This window comes from Triticum urartu, chromosome 5, assembly GCF_003073215.2.
Source record: "Triticum urartu cultivar G1812 chromosome 5, Tu2.1, whole genome shotgun sequence".
Classification (NCBI taxonomy): Eukaryota; Viridiplantae; Streptophyta; class Magnoliopsida; order Poales; family Poaceae; genus Triticum; species Triticum urartu.
This window is the reverse complement of record NC_053026.1, coordinates 432,275,760-432,291,774: the sequence shown is the minus strand read 5'-3', so window position 1 is coordinate 432,291,774 and position 16,015 is coordinate 432,275,760. Positions and strand designations below refer to the sequence as shown.

At 45.4% G+C, this 16,015-nt stretch overlaps 1 protein-coding gene across 1 annotated transcript; it reads right to left on the bottom strand.

Moving 5' to 3' along the window:
- Window positions 1–5,095: 5,095 nt before the first annotated feature.
- LOC125509552 (probable LRR receptor-like serine/threonine-protein kinase At1g67720) lies at window positions 5,096–8,038 on the bottom strand. The gene is made up of 9 exons (XM_048674541.1): window positions 7,784–8,038; window positions 7,136–7,688; window positions 6,562–7,025; window positions 6,297–6,432; window positions 6,133–6,204; window positions 5,956–6,024; window positions 5,742–5,813; window positions 5,553–5,621; window positions 5,096–5,437 (listed from the first exon to the last, which is right to left on the bottom strand). The coding sequence occupies exons 1-9, from the start codon at window positions 7,860–7,862 to the stop codon at window positions 5,404–5,406; spliced, it is 1,548 nt and encodes a 515-aa protein (XP_048530498.1). The 5' UTR covers window positions 7,863–8,038; the 3' UTR covers window positions 5,096–5,403.
- Between the last annotated feature and the right edge of the window lie 7,977 nt (window positions 8,039–16,015).

Genomic DNA, 16,015 nt, shown 5'->3' with positions numbered 1-16,015 from the left:
GTGGGCAGACTTTCCGGGTCTTACTCTTGAGGCACCCCTGGGTAATGACACCGTTAGTAGCCCCCGAACAGGCTCAAGGATTTGGCATCTTCTAGTCTTCGGACAGTCTGAATTCGCCATCTTCTGGTAGCTCGCCGAGGTCTTGGCAGGTTCATGAAGTTCCACAAAAGACAGGTTGCGCGTCAACCCGCCTTGAGGCAATGTGTGACGCAATGCACCGGTCTCATTTTGTTTCAATAAATATCCAACCTCCGCACATCTCTTCGTACGGAGTCAGCCTCCGCGAGCCGATTTGCCGGGATGCACTTTGAATTTCCGTGACGATGGCACGGGTCATGAGTCGCACCTAGCTTGCTCATCTAGTCAAGTCGAACCACCTCCCCTGACCGTCGGTCAAAGCAGAGGACGTGATGGGTTGTGGGGCCCACAAAGGCCACACCCAATCGACCAAAGGGATGAGACCAGAAGGTGACTCCTTAGGCTCAGGTGCCATTTACGGAGCACCTCGATTCCCGCGCCTAGTAGGGATATGGCAGAAGATTGTGGCCGCATGTCACGGCATTAACGGCAACATTTGGCCTCCCATCGGGGCTTTATAGGGAGATCGGCACCCAACCGTGCCACACCTCTCCCATTTCATCGCCCCCCTCGTTCCTTTAGCCCAAGCTTCCATTTCCATGCCTCTGAGCTCAAGCTCCTACCTTTCTCCACTACCTACCAATGGCCCCCAATCAACCAAGGGTCGCGGCGACAACGAAATGAAGGGCAACACTTCGAGCAAGGGCAGCGGCGACGACAAGGGCAAAACCACCACCCCCTCGAATATGAAGAGGGAGTGGATGGCATCAACGGCATCCCCGCCTCAGCTCAACAGCCTCGTCGGGCAGGGGCATAGGCTATTTGCTATCGCGGGACCACGTTGTCTGGAGGTCGCCGATGACAGCGATTAATGGCATGGTGAAGGTGTCTTCGGAGGCGCGCGATGTAGAGTGGATCTTGTATGTGCCCTTCCTCGTGCGATGTATGTCGCTGCCACAATTTTTTTGTGGCCTCCGCTACTTCTACTAGCTCCAACTTCATCACCTAACGCCAAACGAGATTCTACACATTATGTGTTTCATAATGGTGTGCGGGTGTTTCCCAGCAATCCAGACGCATTCGGGCTTTGGCGCCGATATTTCCAGGTCAAGCTCCAGACCAACGACGGTGAGAGCTGTGAGTGTGGCAGATTCGCCATCAGGAAGCGATACAGATCCAGGTACATCAAGTGCCCCCTGCCTGATTCCAATAGAAAATGGCAAGAGGGCGGGTTTTACTGGCAAACCTTCCCATAGGCGCTCCAGTCCGGCCCAGTCTATTCCCCTTCTCACCAGAGCCACGAAGCCGACATCAATCATGGAACCTAAGGTACTACCAAGGCAACACGAGGCGAGGTGCCTCTCCGGCGCTGGTTTGATGATGGCGGATGTGATGATAGCCTGCCTGGACACGCGGATCTAGCCGTCATGGCCCGGGCTTAATCGATGTATGAGTACACCAGGGAAACTGATTGTACCCAAAGCTTGACCAGGTTCTTCTAGGACAGATCGCTCTAGGCTACATAGAAAGACAAAGAATCTCCTTGAGGAACTCCGATTCCCGACTCATGTGCTCAACAAGGCGTCTGGCCATAAAGGCGAAGCTCGCCGCACGAGTCGGCGATGAATTCCAGGCCCCCGAAGAGGAGAATCTGGCTTGGCTTGTAGGTGTCAACGGCTCAATCTACCCCGCCATGTTGGTGATGCAGTTCATCGCCCGAAAGCAAACATCTGCCCAGGAGCGAAGGCAGCACGATTGATGTCAGATCCATCTGGATCTCAGTTCCGGCAAGCACGACCCGTGTCTGGCGCGCCACCGTTGGTGTGAATTCCGGGAGGCCCCTCGATAGGGTCCTTCAACTAGCTGGAAAGCCAAGAGGAGAAATAGGAGATAATTTACTCAGGTTCAGGCCCTTGCGCTATGGAGGTAAAATCCTACTCCTGCTCTTATTGTATTGATTGGATGAGGGTACAGAGGACAAGACAAATATCAGGGATCGTAGGTATAATGAAGGTATCGATTAGCCCAACCACAAGATTATAAAGGATGCCAGGGGCCTAGGGTTAAAGAGTCTAGTCACTTCTAAGGTGGTTGAAGGATCTCCTGGCGGTTTGGCCTCCTTGTCTTGCACAGCAAGGAAGTCGGTTCCTTCCTTCTCTAGGCCTCCCAAGTCAGGTTGATGGCCAAGCCGTATAGCGGCCTAGGGGTCCTCAGCAGTCTGGTGAACAAACTTCTAGGATCTTGAGGCACTCTGGGTCGTGACACCGTCAACCACTAATATATGTAAATCTATTTATATGCTTTATATGAAGATGGTACTACTCCCTCCGTTTCACAACATCAAACCCCTGGTCGTAACTACGAGATGGAGTCAAGTAATATTTGATGGAATCTTACCATACTTGATTCTATTTAAATAGAGAACGACTAATTTATCAATGAGAGCAAGTATGGTTGGATTATATCAAATCGTTTTTTAGTTCGGTACCTCCTAGATATGCATTTGGGATAAATATTGTGAAACCAAGTAATAGGTTTGTCAAAGTACTTTCATGTCATCATATTTTTTGTAACTTTAGTAACAAATGAATAGAGAAGGTAATGGTCGAAGATCCATATTGGTGAACATTTCAATGTCCAAAACAACAAGACTTTTGTAGCATTGGAGTAAGTCACATCAATACTTGAGAATACGCATGCTCTTAGTACGTTGCTCTTTAATAGCATGTCTCAGTATTTGAACAATTTTCTGGCAAAGTGAAAATTTCTGCAAGATTGTGGTACATAATTACTGCCGCTAAAATTTGGAACACTAATCGCTGCACAATTTGGTCACGATAGGCACAAGGCCTCAACACCTAACACATCAAAATACATAAAACTGCTTGCCATTTACTCCTAGAAAGAACTACTGTCATTAGCTCTTGGTCTTGTCTCTTAGCACACCATTAGAAGCTTGAGGGCTACAGCTTGTAGGGATCAGTAGTAACATTAAATTGGATTAAAGTACTAGGTTGATTTCTAGTTATAAGGCGCATAATAGTGAACAAAGGATGCATAGCTCAGCATCTAGTTCATCTAATATTCTGATGTAACCAAGTTCAACCAAGTACCGAACCATATGTTCATCTTAACTAGCCTAGTCCAACGAAGTACTGCACTACTGTTGTTGCAATATATTAATAAACTCGATAAATCTTTAATATTAGGAAAGTGCTCCTCTGTAAACTTTTACAAGTAGTGATCTAAAATGTCTTATAAAAGTTTACGGAGGAAGTACTTTTTTAGATATATCTACATCTACCAGTATCACGTGTGCAATCCTAATACCAAGAAAGATCTTAGGAGAAGTTCAGATTTTACAATTATTGACTATGTGTATCTCAAAATAACTCCCTTCTGTCAATATATGAACAAGGATTAATCCAAAATTAGAACTATTGAGAGGAAATAAAATATACCAGGACTGTTCTTGGTTATAGTTTTGCATGACAACAAATCCCAGGAACAATCATCATTCCTATTAGCTTCGACAAACTCCGCAAACACAAGCTGCGGAAGCCTTTCAGACTCTGTGTGAACATAGAAGTTCATATGGACATATTGCTTTCTGTGGGAAGTACTAGCCTCCTCCTCATCAAAATAACATACGCAGAGACGCTCAGACAATCTGAACTTGACCTTCTATAAAATAGCAAATGTCAATAACAAATCCAGTGCTTCAAATAGTATTTTAGTTTTGTTTTTACTATTGATTATAAGTTCAGAAACTTTTAGTCTTTCTATTCAAATTTCCACCATTAGCTACCTTGTACAGAAACTGAAATTGCGTCATATTGGTGCCTGCAGCAAACCTGTAACCGATGCAGAAACATCAGGAGACAAACCTGCCGGAGAGAGCGACACAGAGGAAGGCGGTGCATATGATGCCGGAGCAGTGTTTACGGGTCTTCAGCTACTCTTTTTGACACCAGATGAACGGATATCCCGTTGGAGGCGTCTATACAAGAAGAGAGCCAACATGTCCTTGGTTTTCTATCATAAGAGTCACCCTGTAAGCATTGCTTTATCTGTTCCTACATGTTTCTTCCTTTATCTGAAAAATATGTTCTGTTCATATCTGTGCTTTTCGCTCACATTCTCCATTTTGATTTCCAACTTATGATCTTTCCATCCGCAGGATCGCTATGAGTTTACACATGTGCGCTTGAACAATGTTTTTGATTTCATCGAGGGCTACTTCGCCTATTTGCACATGAACTTCAAGGCGAGGAACGTTGCCACAGGGTCAGAGCAAATCTTCTTTTCTGAGTTGATGGCAGAAATGGATAATAACGACAATGCCTCCAATGGATATTATCGCGTCAGCGCATGCGACATTGTTGATGATAACTGTGCTGGTAAGCTCCGTTTCTTTTTATCCGCGGGCTTTGATGCCATCATATTGTTTTTATTTTCTTTCCAGAAACTCTGGAATATGCATTGTTCTTGTACTAATTATTATGTTTCTGACCCTTGTGTAATTTGCTAAACTAGTTTTGGACTGAAGTAGACCCTTTTTCTGTACCTAACTGTCATGAAAGAATACCATTTCCTTGTAGAGTACCATTGATGGAATGTTTGGCATGACTGGTTGTATTTACTTCTTGGAACCCTAACGCGGTTATTTTTTTCATAGGTGGTCGTAAACAAGAAGTTGAGTGTAAGTACATCCCATACAAAATTGCTATGTATGTGCTGAGAAAATCAAGCACCCTGTCGGAAGTACATACAAAGGAGGCCATTCTGTTTCGGACTATGGTGTGGAAGAAAATTCTACCGAATGAACCATACAAAACTGCATTGAGGAAGAGTGCCGTAAGAAGATGTGCACACGGCGTCAGATCGTTTCGACGCCAGCTGCATCAGAGCAGAGAACTTTGTTATGTGTACTTGGGTCCGTCTTCCTTGTAATCGTGAAAAAATGAGGCCTTAAACTTTCTTCGAATAGAGAGGTTGCCTCTGGCATCCACATTGATAAAAAAAAGCATATTATGTGATTGCCTCTCTAACAAATTTACAAATTTACAAATTTACATATACACATAAATAAATGGAATCAAGTGCGACGAAGTTCATAGTGTACAGTTGGCATATACAATAGTAACACCTTTGTCTCCCAAAAAAATCAAGAAAGAACAAAAACATTGGCAATACCGAAAGAGAAATAAGCCAACATTGTCTTCTGCCAATTAGATATGCATGTGCAGTACTCATTCTCACACTGTTGTCTGTCAATGGCTTCTCACTATCCCATGAACATCTGATGTTCTGTTCCTTGCGACATTATTGTTGGTTAAGGTTATTCCCAGGTGTGTACCTGTCAAAGTATGAATTCGTCATTCGCTGCAAGACTATATGGTATCACAAGCTCTCGAAAAATAGAATGCTCCACTAAAATATAATACTGTAGTACAATGTCGGTGATCACTCACTTGAATGTAATGCTCGTTCTGTTGAGGCCGATCGGAATGTTGCCCTGTAAATTGTTGTTCTGCACAAACCTGTTGAACAAGAATTCAAGTTGTCAGAAATTGCAACATGTATGTCAATTGAGCAACATCATGACTGGATAATGCAGCAGCCGCTTGACAAAGCATGGAGTGCATGCTGAAGCCACTTACAGTTCCTGAAGTCTTGGAAGGTCTCCCAGCAACGGAGGAATCGGCCCTGTCAAATGGTTGTCCTCCAGGTGCCTTCAGGTCAGAAATGCAACCCGGATTAAGTAGTGAAATGGAACAGCCAGCATCTTCATTTTGTCGAGTAATAGTAAATTTGTAATTATGAACCTTCAGACGATCATTTTGCACACATATGATCATCTATTTTTACACTTACAAGGATGCCAAATGATGCAGGGAGCTCATGATTGGAATTTGTCCTGTCAGATTGTTCCCCGCAAGCCAGCTGCAGCAACAAAGCCTTTCTCCAATCAGAAACCCAACCATTACTCAACAAAGCCTTTCATCAATTTAGTTATGCACATCTGACATCAGTTTGTGTCAAGAAACTTACACGCTGGAGATTGCAGTCAGATTAGCAATGTGGTCAGATATCGACCCTCCAACACTGAAATTGGTGAGGTTGCTGCAGCAGAAAATGCACAAAGCTCATCGTCCATTGTTGAGACATTGAAATTGGAAAGAACATAGTACATACTGATCTTGTTTGCAACTTACAGAGCAGTTACTCGAGCAAGTGCACCCTGGCTGCAGGAAACGCCGGTCCAGGAGTTCCCCACGGGCAAGCAAGGATCGCCGCTCCAGTCCGACGGCGGGTTGGCGAAGCCTCTCGCGAGCCCCTCCATGCCGATCACTGCAGCAAAATGATGGAGTAAAATGCATGAATGATTTACAGAGTTCTCGTGAGGAAAGAGGCTGGATCAGCCATGGCGCAGGCATGGAAGCTGCTGCAGTGCTGCATTGATCGGATCTTTGTTAGTACCATCTCTAGGATGAGTCCTCCCTCCGAGCGGAACAACCATCATGACCTCCGCCGCGTTGATCACCGGCCCGACCGGCGACCCCGGGGCGGGCGTCAGCGTGATCTTGGTCTGCCCGGACAGCGGCCATGCGGCGCCGTACAGCATTGATCCCGCCGTCGAGACATTCAGGCCGGCGAAGAAGGCCTGCCCGTTGACCGCGACGTCGAAGACTCTCCAGCTCAGGGGGCTTGGCGTCCGGTTGTCCTGGAAGTAGAGCGCCAGGTAGTAGCTGGCCTTGGGCAGCGGCGCCGGCGGCCACTGCAGCTCGAGGGTGTCCCCGCGTCTGGCCGTCACCCCTCGCCGGAACACGTCCTCCGGTGGCTTGTTCCAGAACGCCGCCGGCGCCACGCTCCCCTGGCTCTCCACCACCGGGGCGCCGTCGCTGTACGGCTCCCAGTACCGGTTGAACTCATCCCCTGGCTGGCTGCAGAATGGCGCATTTCGCGTGATCAAGAATTCGTGGATGATCGAACACCTGTGATGCGGATTGCAGCGGAGAACAGAGGCATGGCAGCCATGGTGACCGACTGTTACCTGAGGGTGTCGCCGTGGTGGCCGAAGCTGTGGCGCGCGATGGTGCTGAGGGCGTAGGAGGAGAAGTCAGTGGCGTTGTACACCGAGTCGTCCAGCGGCACCACCTCGAGCGCGGAGATGAAGGGGCTGGACGTGGGCGCGGTGGCCGCGTTCCTGGCCAGGCAGACGCTGACCTGCCGGCCAGTGGCGCGCACGACGGCCTCGAAGTAGGTGGCGCGGCCGCGGGCGTAGTCGGCCGCCGTGTCGACCTCGCTCCACCGCGTGCCCTCGATGATCTGGTCGAACACGGGCGGTACCTCGCCGCCGTCGAACCCGCCGTAGTAGTACGTGGTGCGGACCAGGTACGTGGCCTTCCTCTGCGCGGGGAGCACGTAGCAGTGCTTCCTGGCGGACGCGTCCGGGAAGTAGCGGAGCGACGCGAGCATCGGCGGCATCCCGGGCGGCGGGGACGGGACGGCGGCGGCGTTGCCGGCGCGCACGAACGGCCCGTCCGGGACCCATGTCACGTTGCCGGCCACGCGCTCGCCGCGCGCGCCGCAGTTTATCTGGTACCCTGCGGCGAACGAACGAAGGAATGCCGGTGAGGTCCATGAACGGATGCCGATGAGGCTGGAGCAAGAACCTGGGATGATGGCCGGATTACTCCACCTGAGAGAGCGTGGGCGGCGTGGACATGGAGGCCGATGACGAGGAGGGCGGCGAGGACTCGGGAGAGCGGGGCGACCATCGGGGGAACGCGCCAACCGCGGGGGCGGCAACTGCAATGGGGATATCGCGGAGCCGGCGACGACTGTCCAGAAAAATACAGAATATTTCTCGGGTCGCTGGTTGGTGGCCCACAAGTTGAGACCCACCCACACACGATCTGCGCCCAGTTGGCGTCTTGCTGCGCCGGTGACCACGATCTACGCCGGGTTTGGGTGTCGTGGAATCGCCATTTGCCGTGAGGGTGAGGCTCTAGCTCCTGTGGTTGATTCGTTGCGTCAGCCGTTCCTCCCTGGACGTGGGTGTTTTTTGTTCCTTGCTTGTATCGATCGAGCCAAGTCCATGTGTATTTTCCCCTTATTTTTCTGTGATATATGGGTAGGAGCAGGAGCCAGGCACGGCGACGTGCTCGCATCAACTCACCAACGAACCTCGAGCGACCCAGGCATAGCGCGATGCAGGGCGTTTGCCGTGCGCGCGGCAGCCGAATTTCTGTGAAGATACTAGACGCGGATAAGACTTTGCACAGGCAGGCAGGCAGCAGCAGCGGCTCGGCACGCTGTACGCGGCGCGGATATGTGTCAACGCGACCCAGGAGGCTTCCATCGGTTCAACTGAGCGTGGCAATCATTGGCACGGCAATCTCCGCCGCGGTGCCGCCGGAAACAGCGGGCCAGACATGATTTAAATAGGATTTTTTTTGGAGAGGTCTATCTAGAACACATTTAGATGTGACATAATTATGTCACATCTAAGTTGATATCCTTTTTATTTATGATCTTTTTTTTTCTAGTTTTTTTTGTTTTTTGTTGCTACATTATATACTTGTGATTAGACAAATTGGATTTAAATGACATTGTTAGGCCAACTTCAACTTTCCGACGCAAGGCGAACCAACAATGTGGTTGGATTGTTAGAGGGACGGTGGTATACTTAACCCATCATGGTTCAAGTACTGGTGCTCGCATTGTTTCCGAGTTTATTTTAGGATTTCTGGCGATACGTTTTCAGTGGGAAGAGACGTTCCTGTCGATGACAAGGCGTCTACAGTGACTTAATAAATCTCAAGATGAACGAAGGTGCTCATAGGGATAGGGTGAGTGTATGCGCGTATGTATGAGCGCTTGTGTCTATACTTTGTTCAAAAAAAAAACTGTCCGACGCAAGCAAATGGAAGTTGTTTTCGTCTTTTTTGTCCGTTTGAGTTGACAGAGCGATCGAAGATGTTTGAATAATCTTTCTAGCATTTGATCAATAAAAGATAAAGGGTAATGATCCTTTCTAATAGCTTTATTTAATTTGCGGAAATCAGTTACTATTCTATAACCTGTAACAATTCTTTATCATTAGGAACAATAATAATACCTTCCTTCTTAGGGACACAATGGATATGACTTACCCATTGACTATCAACAACAGGATAAATTATACCTGCCTCCAGAAGCTTTAATATTTCATTTCTTACCACTTCTTTCATCTTAGAATTTAATTGTCGTTGGTGATCAACAAACGGTTTAGCGTATTTCTCCAATTTTATTTTGTGCTGGCATAGAGTGGGACTAATGCCCTTAAGATCATCAAGAGTATATCCAATGGCAGCACGGTGCTTTTTCAGAGTTTTCAATAATTTCTCTTCTTCCTGCTCTTAAAGGTTAGCACTAATAATAACAAGATATATCTTTTTTTCATCAAAATAAGCATATTTAAGAGTATCAGGTAATGATTTAAGCTCAAACACGGGATCACCCTTGGGTGAAGGAGGATCCCCTAGAATTTCAACACGCAAGTTGTGTTTCAAAATAGGTCCCTGTTTAAAGAATACTTCATCTATTTCCCTGCTTTCATTCATAAACACATCATTTTCATGGTCTAGCAAACATTGTTCTAAAAGATCATTAGGAGGCACGACAATAGAAGCAAGACCAATAATTTCATCTTACTAGGCAATTCTTTATCATAGGGTTGTCTACGAAATTTAGCAAAATTAAAATAATGAGACATATCCCCTAAACCAACAGTAACAATATCTTTTTTACAGTCTATCTTAGCATTAACAGTACTCAAGAAGGGTCTACCAAATATAATAGGACAAAAGTCATCTTGTGGGGAACCAAGAACAAGAAAATCAGTAGGATATTTAACTTTCTCACACAAGACTTCAACATCTCTAACAATCCCAATTGGTGAAATCGTATCTCTATTGGCAAGCTTAATTGTAACATCAATACCTTCTATCTCAGCAGGTACAATATCATGCATAGTTTCTTCATATAAGGAATGAGGTATTGCACTCGCACTAGCACCCATGTCACATAAGCCATGATAACAATGATCTCCTATTTTAACAGAAACAACAGGCATGCTTACAACAGGTCTATGTTTATTTTTAGTATCGGGTCTAGCAATTCTAGCAGCTTCATCACATAAGTAAATAACATGCCCATCAATACTATCGACCAAGAGATCTTTAACCATAGCAATACTAGGTTCAACTTTAATTTGCTCAGGGGGTGTAGGTGTTCTAACCTTACTCTTACAAACCACAGTTGAAACTTTAGCATGATCCTTTATTCTAGCAGGGAAAGGTGGTTTCTCAATATAAGTGGTAGGAACAATAGGATCAACATTATAAGTGATAGTCTTTTCTTCAACTTTAATAGGTTCAACTACTTTTACTTCAATGAGAGGATGATATTTAAACCACTTCTCCTTAGGGAGATCAACATGAGTAGCAAATGATTCACAGAAAGAAACTACTATCTCAGAGTTAAGTCCACATTTAGTGCTAAATTCACAAAAAGCATCGGTATCCATAAAAGATTTAATCACAAGTATAGGTGATTTATCGTAGTCCTTTCGATAAGTAAGAGTGTCGAACCCAACGAGGAGCAGAAGGAAATGACAATCAGTTTTCAGTAAGGTATTCTCTGCAATCACTGAAATTATCGGTAACAGATAGTTTTGTGATAAGGTAATTCATAACGGGTAACAAGTAACAAAAGTAAACAAGGTGGAGCAAGGTGGCCCAATCCTTTTTGTAGCAAAGGACAAGCCTGGACAAACTCTTATATAAAGGAAAGCGCTCCCGAGGACACATGGGAATTATCGTCAAGCTGGTTTTCATCATGCTCATATGATTCACGTTCGTTACTTTGATAATTTGATATGTGGGTGGACCGGTGCTTGGGTACTGCCCTTCCATGGACAAGCATCCCACTTATGATTAACCCCCCTCGCAAGCATCCACAACTATGAAAGAAGAATTAAGGTAAACCTAACCATAGCATGAAACATATGGATCCAAATCAGCCCCTTACGAAGCAACTCATTGATACATCCATTTTGCATCATGCTTTTATATCGATATTTATTACATTATGGGATGTTATTACACATTATGTCACAATACTTATGCCTATTCTCTCTTATTTTACAAGGTTTACATAAAGAGGAAGAATGTCGGCAGCTGGGATTCTAGGCTGGAAAAGGAGCAAATATTAGAGACATATTCTGCACAGCTCCAAAAGTCCTGAAACTTCATGGAAGTCATTTTCAGAATATATAAAAAATAATGAGCACAAGAAGTTCCAAAGGGGGGCCACACCCTGCCCACGAGGGTGGGGGGCGTGCCCTACCCCCCTGGGCGCGCCCCTGCCTCGTGGGTCCCCTGGTGGCCCTCCGATGCCCATCTTCTGCTATATGGAGTCCTTAAATGAGAAAAAAAAATCATAAGAAAGCTTTCGGGACGAGACTCCGCCGCCACGAGGCGGAACCTTGGCGGAACCACTGGATTACAGATCAAGAACTCATAAGTATCAATGGTTAGTGTGCTGTCAATTTATACCATTTCAGATTGGCAAATAAAGAGACGATTTAAATAATAGTAGAATGATATGAAATTTTTTATAGTTAAGACATTGCAGAATATGACATTGTGTTGTAGTGGGTAGGTTCACCACACCACTGGATTGCGGATGAAGAACAGAAGCATACATGCAGTGCAAAAGAAGATCACTTGCTCTGTATAGTTTAATTTACATGGTATGAAGAAGGAACTTGGTTGTACAACTTAAAACTTAAATTGAGAAAGGACAAACTTTTGTTTATGAACTACATAATAAACTTTAAACAAGCAATTTGATGCAAACACCAAAAATAAACAGCTGTTGCAGTCATGCCTAACCAAATATATACAACAAAGTTTGAAGGCTTGAGATGGACAAACTTACATTATTGGTGAAGACATGCTCTATAAAGGCCTTGTCCATGCTGATGGGGGGGGGCAATTCAAGAAGTTTACCACATAATCTTCTTCAAAAGTATTGCCTTTATTCTACATTTTGTTAAGAGTAAATATAGATGTGATAATATACGAAAAAATGGAGAATATTTAAAATAAGATGAAGAGTGATGCTACATAACCAAGTAGCTATAAATGTAAGTGCAGTGATACTGACAAAAGGTACATCCAAGAGCAATGCACATCTAAAATTATTCAGTACCAACCTTATGGTAAGAGTAAATATAGATCTGATGTGTAGAAAATGGAGGGCAAAGGAAAATAAGCTGCAGAGTGATGGTACATGAACAACTACCTATCATTATAAGCACACTGATAAAGGACATCATGTACTTACAAGAACAATGCAGAGGTAAAAAAACATTGCCATTGGATATATTCTACACTAATGTAACCATTCATACAGATCAGATAATTTGGAGCGAACAATTGATAAGCAAGCTATCATGCATACTGCTGTCACATAATGAACCAGGTATGTATGCAAGTACAGTGATACAGGACAACATGTACTAACAAGAGCAAAGCAGCGGGCAACATATTTGCGATATCCTGTCGTTCTTGTCAAACCGGAATTCTTCTTCGAGCAGATTTCCTACAAAAAAGATCCGTAAAGCACATGCGGAAAAGTAGAAGTTCAAATTGTCATGTGATTTCATAGACAATACCTCATCCTGGGAACGAGACTAGTGCATAATAAGGTTTTTCCATTCAATGTCTTCTAAATTTAGCACATGAGACTTCACCGGAAATTCGTTTATAGACTTGCCATCAAAGTGGGATTTCCTCAGGTAACACCAATACTGCTGCAATGCTTCCTTGAAAAGCACAATCAAGCTTTGCTCGTCATGACTATCCAGATTGACCCTCGCCTAGTTACAACAATGTAATGTAAATCATTGATGTGTTCAATCAGCAGAAAATAGGAAAATAATAACCATGAATAATAGCACTTACACGTAAGTTGGACAAGAAGATGTGAAAATGGTGTTTGTCTTCACAATAATCTTCCCATGATGGGAATATATGAACGTAGTCCCTAACAACATTGAAAACATTGTCTTTTAAACTGGGAATAAATGGAATGGGGTTCCAATCTACAGGAATTGGCCGTCTCTTCAGTTGGGATAGGTCTTCGGCCGGTGGACTTGCTGTACTTTTTGCTGGAGTGGGATTTTTCTGTGGTACAGCTGGTGCTATGGCAAATGAAATCAGTATACCTTTTGCTGGAGTGCAGGTCCTGTGTGGTGAGGCTAGTGGTGTGGCCAGTGAAGTATGGGTACAGTCTGCTGGAGTCGGTCCTACATTTTGTGTCACTGGTTGTACAACCAATATAAGTGAGGTGCTGTCTGATTTCTCCGGCACCACCACGTTTTTCAAGGACTTTGCTGGTGCTCCTTCAGGTTCGGCAATCACCCCCTTCCCTTTTGATGTCTGATGCACAAGAACAACATTTGAGTGGAAAAACATGGTATGATAACAGATGGAATATGTATTGATAATGGATGGGCATGGCATCTCGACATATATGATGAGTAAACTAAGCAGATGGCGGTGCAACAAAGTAGAAGAAATGCAAGACAACATATGCAAGATACCCGCAATCAATAAAACATTGCCAAATTAGAACAAGCACCTTGATGGGTGAACAGGACATGCCATCTGCCTTTGACTCCTCGAGGTTAGAATAGTCATTAGGATCATATTCTGAACAAGAATCAACAGGTGGGGAGCGTATGAGTTTCATTGCATCCAGAATGGCACTCAATGCCTTGGTGCCAATTTTGTAAGTCATTGCAGTGTTTAGCTTCAAGAGTGGACTGCTGCTAGTGCGACACAAAGCAGCTACACAGATCATAGTGTAGATATAACGGGAAAACCTTAAGCATCAGAGTAAAATCAGCAAAGTGGAACTTGCTGGAATATATGTGCTAGTATTGTCAGTACGGCTAGAAAGGCTTCGGATACCAGTTCTCTTCAAGTGAAGGTGTGGTACTTTTAATATCAGTGTAACTCTCAAAGGCGACATAGCTCCCCGCATTTCCTTGCTATTCTTATAGGATTCAAGTGGGCAGGCCACTACAAATCCTATTCACATGTTTACAAGATCCTACGAATCGAAGAGGCTCAAAGTGTCCATCACAACCGACCGTATAGACCTCTACATTGCAAATGTCCCTGCTCATCTTCAGTACAAGGAACATACTGTACTACTATCATACTCCCTTCGTTCCAAAATATAAGTCTTGGTAGAGATTTCCACTATGGATCACATACAGATGTATCCAGATATATTTTAGAGTGTAGATTCACTCATTTTGCTCCATATGTAGTCCATGGTGGAATCTATACAAAGACTTGTATTTAGGAATGGAGAGAGTACATATTAAAGAAGAACGGAAGAGGAACATGGTAAAGAAGAGCAAGCAGATTTTGGATAATAAAATGTTGGTTGCGCAGTGCCCACACATGATGAACCAGAGCGCATTAAGAATGCAACTCCCAGTTGTCTCTCGACCATTTCAGGCGGTTGGATGAAGATCCTACGTCTCCTAACCCTTCTTCCGCCACCCCCACCCCTGCCCCAACCCCCACCCGCGTCGAGTTTTCTTCGTTCGGCGAGGCCCCACAACCACCCGAGCCTCATTCGATCGCACCGGCGAACTCTGGCGAGCTCTGAAAAATTGACTGACCCAATTTTGAAATTTAGTCTACTGTGATTTAACTAGTGTGGAATATAAAAGGGGAAAACCATAAGCATTGGGAGTATAGTGTTGAGCGTGCCATGGCGGATCTGAAGGTGCAAACCGGACAAAGGCAACTTCGCAATCAAGACAAGAAATCGGAGTAAAGCAGTGGTGATCTATTTTCTTGCTGCGATAAATAAGTTGAGCAGATACGAAAGAGTACCGCCTCTGGTGCGGCGCCGTGTACGCATCTGTTGAGAATTTGACGGTGCTGCGGTAATGATGGCTGTCGGCGGCGTGGAAGCATATCTAGGAGGGTAGACGGTGGCGGCGGGGCGCGGTGGATGAGACGGTCGTAGGAGCGGCGCCGGCAAGGTGGACGACGGCGGGGATGAAGCGAGAGGATGGGATGCAAGGATCTCGGTCCGAAGCCGTGGATGAGAGAGGTCGATCTCTTGTAATGAACGGCGGCATCGGGGTATCAGCTCCGGCATGGTGGAGGAGGACGGCGGTGGATGGGGTGGCGGACGGCGGCGGACGGAGGAGGGTGGGGTGGAGAGGGTGTTTTGGCGCCCACGGAGTACGAATGGGGAAAAGGGAGGTAGAGAGGAAGGGGGGAACCATGTATTCAGGACGCGCTTGTCTCAAATGCGAGGAAAATTACACACTTAGCCCCCGTTTCAAATTTCTACTACATCACAACAACATTAGTCGGTTGGGGATAGGACGGTAATCTCGCATACACCGAATATTTGCCGACGAGAGTTTGTTTTTGGCGCCACCGTGTATGAATATGAATCAGGGAGGGAGTCGATTTCGGCCGAGGACATACTGTGTTTTGGCGCCCACCGTGTATGAATCCGGGTGATAGGCGGTTATGTCACATTTGGGTGAAATTACAAACCTACCCCTATCGAAACCTATAGAAATCCAGCAGATAGGCTTTGTGTGGCAGGGATAGGCAGTAGTGATTTCCATCTCGCAGATTTTGGTTTCGGGCGGTTGCTGCGACTTTCCCCGCTTCGTTCAAATTTTGCAGGGTGCACGTTTTCCGTGCCAACTCAATTCGAATCCCGTTTGTATTCTATTTTTTTTCGGGCGGGATCCATTTTCAATTGGAATTACATTCTATATACATCATTTTTTTATATATACTTTCAAAAGCACAACAAAGAATTCTGCTCCTTT